Source organism: Salmo salar, chromosome 09, assembly GCF_965601325.2.
Source record: "Salmo salar chromosome 09, fSalSal1, whole genome shotgun sequence".
Lineage (NCBI taxonomy): Eukaryota > Metazoa > Chordata > Actinopteri > Salmoniformes > Salmonidae > Salmo > Salmo salar.
This window is the reverse complement of record NC_138299.1, coordinates 96283681-96293213: the sequence shown is the minus strand read 5'-3', so window position 1 is coordinate 96293213 and position 9533 is coordinate 96283681. Positions and strand designations below refer to the sequence as shown.

Sequence of the window (9533 nt, the reverse complement as noted above, 5' to 3'; positions counted from 1 at the left end):
AGTGATTGCAGGGAGGACAAAGGATCAAAGCCGTGGTGGCAGGGACGCTCCCAGGGGGCCTACAGACACTGCTGTGTCTCTGTGTGTGTGTGTGTGTGTGTGTGTGTGTGTGTGTGTGTGTGTGTGTGTGTGTGTGTGTGTGTGTGTGTGTGTGTGTGTGTGTGTGTGTATCCGTCCTACTGAGAAGTAAGTTGTGAGTATTGATGTGCACTCTGACCCTTCTGAAAGGGAATCCCCCATATCCAGAGGGACCAGGCCACAACAAGCATGCCCATTTCATGATTTGATTGTCAGAATGATTGATTGGAGCTACACCACACTGCACCACCGCCACATATGATTGGACAGATTCAACAAAGGGGTGTTTTATATTAATTTACATTCTAAATAGAGATCAGAAATAGTACTGTATATATTATCAGAAATAGTACTGTACATATGATCAGAAATAGTACTGTATATATGATCAGAAATAGTACTGTACATATGATCAGAAATAGTACGGTATATATGATCAGAAATAGTACGGTACATATGATCAGAAATAGTACGGTATATATGATCAGAAATAGTACTGTATATATGATCAGAAATAGTACTGTATATATGATCAGAAATAGTACTGTACATATGATCAGAAATAGTACTGTATATACGATCAGAAATAGTACTGTATTTACGTACCCTGTAACGCTGAACCAGCTAGGGTCTACTGTACCCTGTAACTCTGAACCAGCTTGGGTCTACTGTACCCTGTAACTCTGAACCAGCTAGGGTCTACTATACCCTGTAACTCTGAACCAGCTAGGGTCTACGGTACCCTGTAACTCTGAACCAGCTAGGGTCTACGGTACCCTGTAACTCTGAACCAGCTAGGGTCTACGGTACCCTGTAACTCTGAACCAGCTAGGGTCTACGGTACCCTGTAACTCTGAACCAGCTAGGGTCTACGGTACCCTGTAACTCTGAACCAGCTAGGGTCTACGGTACCCTGTAACTCTGAACCAGCTAGGGTCTACTGTCTCCTGTAACGCCAAACCAGCTAGTGTTCAAAGTCTTGCTGACTACAAAGTCATCCACAGGTTTTCTCCAAGATTGATGTCATCAGCAGGCAGGCCCCACAGCTCCATGATGTAAACATAGAAAAATATCATGAAGACAAGTATCATGTCCCAAAAGTCACCCTATACCCTACATAGTGCACTACTTTTGACCAGATCTCTATGGGCCCTGGTCAAAAATAGTGCCCTATATAGGCAGTAGGGTACCATTTGGGATGTAGCCAAGATCAAGTGAGAGACAAGATAGTGAACACTTGTATCAGCTCACCTAACTAATACCAAGGCTTTAGCTCAGCAGGCTCACACAGTAATGTGATGCGTAGAATCCCTGGGTTTGAACCACAGGCCTGGTTGGTCACATCATAAGCTACAGCAATATGTGCTCCAACTGTTATATTATTTCTCTCATAATTTGCTCTCAGTGTTTATTAGTGCTAAAACGGGTATAGTTTGATAGGGAGGACTGTCGAGCTCAGGTCTATTAGTGTTAATATGAATAGTTTGACGGGGAGGACTGTCGATCCTGACTCATTGTTCTTGGGGTCTATTAGTGCTAATAGGTATAGTTTGACAGGGAGGACTGTCGATCCTGGGTCATTTGGAAAGCAGTCTATTACAGTATCAATGGCTGAAGTCTTGTCCATTTGCAATGCAATTAAAAACTCAATTTTCGAAGAGCTTTGCTGCGGTTGATAAACGACGCAGTAATCCGCTAACTGCTCCTCTGTTTGGCTGGAGCACAGTGATGATAGACGGGTAGTGTGTGAGAGAGAGAGAGAGAGAGAGAGAGAGAGAGAGAGAGAGAGAGAGAGAGGGGCGGATAGGAGACTAAACTCACGGAGAACTTTCTAGAAAATAGTAACTAGGCTACACACAGAGAACCGAAAAATTGGTGGTAGGCAACAGTGCCATACATATAAATATATAGCTGTAGTGGGTTCAGAAAAAAAAGAGATGGCAATCATGCATCATAAGTGAAAGAAAGGTACAGTAATTATGGAAATAATTCACATTTTCACAGTAATTATTAAAAACGACCAGTAACATATTAAAAACGACCAGTAACATACGGAGAGATCTAAACATGAATATTTAGACTTTAAGGCGTAATCGCCACCAGTGTTTTAGTGTTTTTCTCTCGTTCCCGAGTTCCAGTCACTTCAGACCATGGACAGCTCCTCATGCTGCGCTCTCTATCCGGGTTCTGAAAGGAGAGCGAGGAGGTCACAGACATACTTGAATAGTGCTTTTCTTTAGGATACAGTTTGCCCACGCTTTTAAAAATAATTAGGAAATCAAAGATAGTCCATATGGTTTTAAACAGGCTAATCTATATAGATGTTTAACAATAAATGTAATTCACTTCTGTACATAGCAGTATGACAACACATTCACGAATACCAGGAGGTTATGTATGTATAGTATATTCCGGGTTGTTTTGAATAGCTTCTAATTATGAATCCACTTGTGTTCTTTGTTTTGCCTCTACCCTATCCGTGCTCACTAACGCCAACTTCCCCTCATCATATCCTTGAGGCGGCAGCTGCACCAGCTGTAAGCCGTTAGCTACTGTAGCCAATTGAAAAGCATTGGCCGCCTGTGATTGCAGTGCTTTCTCCTATTGATTGCGCGCGGAGTAATGTGGACGAGCGTGGCACTTGTGTCTTGCAGTCAGTCTTACTAGTGGAGCCGAGCTGGGCTTAGCGGTACCCGGTAACGTTGTCCGGTACACAAAGAGGTGGGAAGCTTTTTGATTCAACGTCAGATAACATTTGGTCCAAATCGCCAAAGGCCCAATCGGAGAAGCTTGTTTTCTTAATCAGATCGGCTTGTTTCTCCACCACCATCTTTGGGACGGATAAGTATCTCTCTCTCTCTCTCCCTCCCTCTCCTCTCCTCTCGCAGTTGCAGAAAATTGCTCCGCAGCCCAGTACGCAATTGGTGCACTGTGAGCGACCATCATAAATCTGGAGGATTTTCAGCGTCCGCGGGGTTGCTTATGAATTTGTTTAGGCAGGCTCTTTTAAGGAGTTGAGTATCCAGGTTGGAGAAATTGATAAAATGGCACAAAAATGTGTTTTATTTTTATTGTGGCTTTCAGGCAGATCACTCGCGGGATTTCCCAATCAGATTAATATAGGTAAGTGGATCATAAAATAATTATAAAACAATTAAATAATCATTTTATATTCCTCTCATAATTTTATGGATAATACCATCTTGTTTATCTTCGGAGTAGGACCTTTATTGGGTGTGTTATTAAGTAGGCTAACTTGCTTTGCTTGCAGTAAGACATTGTGAACTTGCTCTGCCACTTGGATTACAGATGTTAAGAAATTCAATGTTAACAAAATGCTTGAAACAAACTACCACATTGAATGGAAAATGTTGCAACTTTATAAGAGTGACAATTGGAGGGAACAATTCCGAAATAACAGCTATCTGTAGACGGAATGATGAGGAGTAAAGATGGATTATGTGTGATCTCTTTCTCCTAATTAATTTGAAGCACGGTCCTGTTTACATGATCTGTGGTGTTTGGTTTAACACTTGAGATCCATGTATAAACAGAACGATGAGAATCCCTGCAGTTAAGCATTTTGTTATGTAAGCTACATTCAAGTCAAGTCTCTTCCTCAAGTATCTTCCTCAAGTTTTGCTCGACAGGCCATAGGCTACCCTCTTAGATAAAAAGGTGTTATCTAGAACCTAAAAGGGTTCTTCGGCAGTCCCCATAGGATAACACTTTGAAGAACCCTTTTTGCTTCCAAGCAGACCCCTTTTTGCTTTCAGGTAGAACCCTTTTTGTTCCAGCTAGAACCCGTTTGGGTTAAATTTAGAACCCTTTCCACAGAGGATTCTACATGGAACCCAAAACGGTTTTACCTGCAACCGAAAAGGGTTCTACCTGGAACCAAAAATAGTTATCCTATGGGAACACCAGAATAACCCTTTTGGAACCCATTTTTCTAAGACCTAACATCCGTGGGTTGGTTCTGCGAGGGCCAGGGGTTCCCTGTGGCCTCTATAATAAAAAGCTGAGGCAGAGAGAGTAGAATGTAAAATGTGTGTAAATAATGATGATGGGAAATGGTAGCCGAAGTTGATTATGTATCTGTATGTCTTCTAGGTGGTCTGTTCATGCGGTCCACAGTGCAGGAGCACAGTGCGTTTAGGTTCGCTGTTCAGCTCTACAACACCAACCAGAACACTACGGAGAAACCCTTCCATCTCAACTACAACGTAGACAACCTCGAGTCGTCCAACAGCTTCTCAGTCACCCATGCATGTAAGTACAGTGCTGTTTTCAATTCAAATCTCCCTCTGCTCTTAATATGTCCAGAATTCCCCCATGAACACACAAGTGCGCAAACACCAAAGGGGGCAAACACACACAACATTCATATAAACATAATGAATACATGGTATAAAATACTCTTGCTTGGTCTGCTTTAGCTGCGAGCGTGTAGACCAACTGTAGTTAAGACCAGGGTACAGAGGGTGGAGGGACAGAATGCCTTACGAGATGTCTCAATGGTTCACTGTTGTTGCGCTACACCAGTGGTCACCAACCTTTTCTGAGGCAAGATCACTTTGAGTCAAAATGCATGCCAAGATCTACCACTCAGATAAAAACAAATAAACATAATTTAAAAAAAACGTATTAAGCCTATGCAACATTAACCTATTAAAAACAGTTGTGTAGCAATGAGGCTTGTGCAGTAGGCCCGATATATTATCTCTGCATATTGGCTATGCTTGAATTCCCCTGGCAATGTTGTTGTTCTCAGGCCATTTTGAAATGATACTTAAAAAAAATTGCTATATGATCACACTGGTAATAGATCATTTGTTGAATTACTATGAGGCACAGCTGAGTGAGCATAAATGTCTTTTTTTTACTGGACTGATGGCTTGCATCTGATGGTCAGTCTGAGGGAAGGGAGGGACTATTTTGCATTTTATTAGGATCCCCATTAGATGATGCAAAAGCAGCAGGTAGTCTTTCTGGGGTCCACACAACACATGAAACATGACATAATACAGAACGTTCATAAACAACAGCTCAAGGACAGAACTACATGAAAAAATGTTTTTATAAAAGGCACATTTAGCCTAAATATCAATACATACGCACAAACTTTCTAGGTCAAATAGGGGAGAGGCGTTGTGCCGTGAGGTGTTGCTTTATCTGTTTTTTGAAACCAGGTTTGCTTTTCACTTGAGCAATATGAGATGGAACATAGTTCCATGCAATAATAGCTCTATATAATACTGTACGCTTTCTGGAATTTGTTCTGGATTTAGGGACTGTGAAAATGTCTGGTGGGGTAAGTGTGTGTGTCAGAGCTGTGTGTAAATCGACTATGCAAACAATTTGGGATTTTCAACAATTTAATGTTTTTTTATGACAAGAAGTGATGCAGTCAGTCTCTTTTCAACTCTTAACCAAGAGAGGCTGGCATTCATAGTATTTATATCAGCCCTCTGATTACAATGAAGAGGAAGATGTGCCGCTCTGTTCTGGGCCAGCTGGAGCTTAATAAAGTCTTTCCTTGCAGCACTCGACCACATTACTGGACAATAATCAAGATAAGACAAAACTAGAGCCTGCAGGACTTTCTTTTTGGAGTGTGGTGTCAAAAAATCAGAACATCTCTTTATTACAGACAGACCTCTCCCCATCTTTACAACCATTGAATCTATATGTTTTGACCATGACAGTTTACAATCAAAGGTAACGACAAGTAATTTAGTCTCCTCAACTTGTTCAAAATCCACACCATTCATTACCATATTGAGCTGAGGTCTAGAACTTAGGGAATGACTTGTACCAAATACAATGCTCTTAGTTTTAGAGATGTTCAGGACCAGTTTATTACTGGCCACCCATTTCAAAACAGACTGCAACGCTTTGTTAAGGGTTTCAGTGAGTTGATTAGCTGTGGTTGCTGATGTGTATATGGTTGAATATGGTTAAAATATGGTTAAAAATATGGTTAAAAATAGAAAAGAGTAGAGGGCCTAGAGAGCTGCCCTGTGGTACACCACACTTTAGATGTTTGACATTAGAGAAGCTTCCATTAAAGAAAACCCTGTGTGTTCTTTTAGATAGCTCTGAATCCATGATACGGCAGAGGTTGAAAAACCATAACACCATTTTTTTTTTGCTACAGATTATGGTCAATAATATCAAAGGCTGCACTGAAATCTAACAGTACTGCTCCCACAATCTTGTTGTTATCAATTTCTTTCAACCAATCATCAGTAATTTGTGTCAGTGCCCTTTTTTGTTCAGTGCACTTTTCTATAAGCGTGCTGAAAGTCTGTTGTTATTTTTTTACAGAGAAAAGGCATTGTATTTGGTCAAACACCATTTTTTTCAAACAGTTTGCTAAGAGCTGGCAGCAAGCTTATAGGTCTGCTGTTAGAACCAATAAAGGCCGCTTTACCACTCTTGGGTAGCGGAATGACTTTGGCTTCCCTCCAGCCCTGAGGACAAAGACTTTCCTCTAGGCTCAGATTAAAGATATGACAGATAGGAGTGGCTATAGAGTCAGCTACCATCCTCTGTAGCTTTCCATCTATGTTGTCAATGCCAGGAGGCTTGTCATTATTGATCGATAATAATCATTTTCCACCTCTCCCACACTAACTTTACAAAATTAAAACGTACAATGTTTTTCTTTTATTATTAGTTTTTTTTATGTATGAATACGATGGCTCACTGTTCGTTGTTGGCATTTCCTGCCTAAGTTTTCCCACTTTGCCAATGAAGTAATCATTAACTTGATTGGCAACATCAAATGGTTTTGCGATGAATAAGCCATCTGATTTGATGAAAGATGGAGTTGAATGTCTTTCTGCCCATATTTCATTTAAAGTACTCCAAAGTGTTTTGTTTTTCCATCAATATTTATATCATTGATCTTGGCTTCATAATACAGTTTCTTCTTATTTTTTGTTGAGTTTAGTCACATCATTTCTCAATTTGCAGTATGTCAGCCAGTAAGATGTACAACCAGACTTATTAGCCTCTCTTGTCCCATCTCTTTCAACCATACAGTTTTTCAATTCCTCCTCAATCAATGGAGCCTTAACAGTTCTAACAGTCAGTTTCTTAACAGGTGCATGTTTATCAATAATTGGAAGAAGCAATTTCATGAATTCATCAAGTGCAGCGTCTGGATGCTCCTCATTAACCTTTGGACGTGCTCATACGGGACGGACATCCAGCGAAAAATCCTATCGCCATTTGCATAACAAAATGTATTTTTTTATTTTTTTCAAATATAGGACTATTTTATATCATTTTATAGATACACCTCTCCTGAATCGAACCACGTTGTCCGATTTCAAAAAGGCTTTACAGCAAAAGCAAAACATTAGATTATGTTAGAGGAGTATATCGTAAAAGTAGCCACATAGCGATTTTCCGACCAACCACATGCATCACAAATAACCAAGAAACAGCTAAATGCAGCACTAACCTTTGACAATCTTCATCAGATGACACTCCTAGGACATCATGTTACACAATACATGCATTCTTTTGTTCGATAAAGTTCATATTTATATATAAAAACAGCATTTTACATCGGCGCGTGACGTTGACTAACTATTTTCCCTCAAATGCGTCCGGTGAAACAGCGCTACAATTTACTAAATTACTATTCGAAAACATTTTTAAAACGTAATATTGTCATTCTAAAATTCATAGATTAGCATCTCTTGAAAGCACCTGCAATGCCAGATTTAAAAATAACTTTGCGATAAAAGGGGATGCGATACTCAGAAAAATAGGCTACCGTTAGAGGTCAGCGCCATCTTGGAACAATCGCATATCAAATCTAGTCTTGTATACTATTGTCAATAATCCCTTACCTTTGATTATCTTCATCAGAAGGCACTTCCAGGAATCCCAGGTCCACAACAAATGTATTTTCATTCGAAAAAGTTAATCCTTTATGTCCCAATAGCTTGTTGTTGTTAGCGCGTTCTGAAGGCTGCTCCAAAAGTACCGTGGTTCGCGGGACTTCTCTCTCAACAAATGCATTTGTTATTTTATTTAGGTTCGTTCAAACATGTCAAACGTTGTTTAACATAAATCTTTAGGGCCTTTTTCAACCAGAGCTCCAATAAGATTCAAGGGGGACGATTGCATTGTCTTTCTAAACGTCTCGAAAGGGGAGGGTAGCCAGGGGCGCCGGCGTCATAATGGTGATGGCCCTCTCCATGTGACCACTTTCCACAGACTCTCATTCTGTCAGTTTTCACAGTAGAAGGCTCAAACCACTTTGTAAAGACTGGGGACATCTAGTGGAAGCAATAGGAAGTGCTCAATGAACCATAGCCCACGGTGTGATTTATAGGCAAAGTGATGAAGTTGAGTCCGCAATTCAGAATTCCACATCCTGTTACGATTTGTCTCGGGGTTTTGACTGCCATATGAGTTCTGTTATACTCACAGACACCATTCAAACAGTTTTAGAAACTTTATGGTGTTTTCTATCCACAAGTATTAATTATATGCATGTCCTAGCTTCTGAGTTTGAGTAGGAGGCCGTTTAAAATGGGCACTAATTTTTTTCAAAGATCGCTGTAGCGGCCCCTATCCTAGGCGACCGTCAAGAGGTTAACCTGTTAGGGCTAGGGGGCAGCATTGACACGGCTGGATAAAAAACATACCCGATTTAATCTGGTTACCACTCCTACTCAGTAACTAGAATATGCATATACTTATTACATATGGATAGAAAACACCCAAAATTTTCTAAAACTGTTTGAATGGTGTCTGTGAGTATAACAGAACTCAAATGGCAGGTCAAAACCTGAGAGATTCCTTTACAGGAAGTGGCCTGTCTGACCATTTGTTGAACTTCTTTTCCATCTCTATCATTTACTAAGGATCTCTGCTCTAACGTGACACTTCCCACGTCGTCCATAGGCGCTCAGAGCCCGGGAAAAAACAGAATGTCGTCATTCCAGCCCCAGGCTGAAACACATTATCGCCTTTCTCAAGTGGCCGATCAAGAGACACTAGCTTATGCGCGTGACCCCGACCGCCCCCGCCTTTGGGATTTTTTCCTCTGTTTGCCGAAAAGGAGATTCCCTGTCGGAATATTATCGCTTTTCTACGAGAAAAATGTCGTAAAAATTGATTTTAAACAGCGGTTGACATGCTTCGAAGTACGGTAATGGAATACTTAGAATTTTATTGTCACGAATTGCGCCAAGCGCGTGACACTTCTTTACTATTTCGGATAGTGTCTGGAACGCACGAACAAAACGCCGCTATTCGGATATAACGATGGATTATTTTGGACCAAACCAACATTTGTTATTGAAGTAGCTGTCCTGGGTGTGTATTCTGACGAAGACAACAAAAGGTAATGACATTTTTATAATAGTAAATATGATTATGGTGAGTGCTAAACTTGCCGGGTGTCTAAATAGCGAGCCCGTGATGCC

At 40.6% G+C, this 9533-nt stretch overlaps 1 protein-coding gene across 3 annotated transcripts in view; it reads left to right on the top strand.

The window, feature by feature from the left end:
- The first annotated feature begins 2703 nt into the window (after positions 1 to 2703).
- LOC106612181 (glutamate receptor 3) overlaps positions 2704 to 9533 on the top strand; it is a 219292-nt gene continuing 212462 nt past the window's right edge. For all 3 annotated transcript variants that reach the window (XR_014378839.1, XM_045724147.2, XM_045724148.2), the window contains exons 1-2: positions 2704 to 3201; positions 4192 to 4350. Coding sequence is in view for 2 of the 3 variants with exons in the window: in XM_045724147.2 (XP_045580103.1) it covers positions 3123 to 3201; positions 4192 to 4350 (238 nt within the window). In the remaining variant the exon portion in view is untranslated. The remainder of the gene's footprint in view (positions 3202 to 4191; positions 4351 to 9533) is intronic.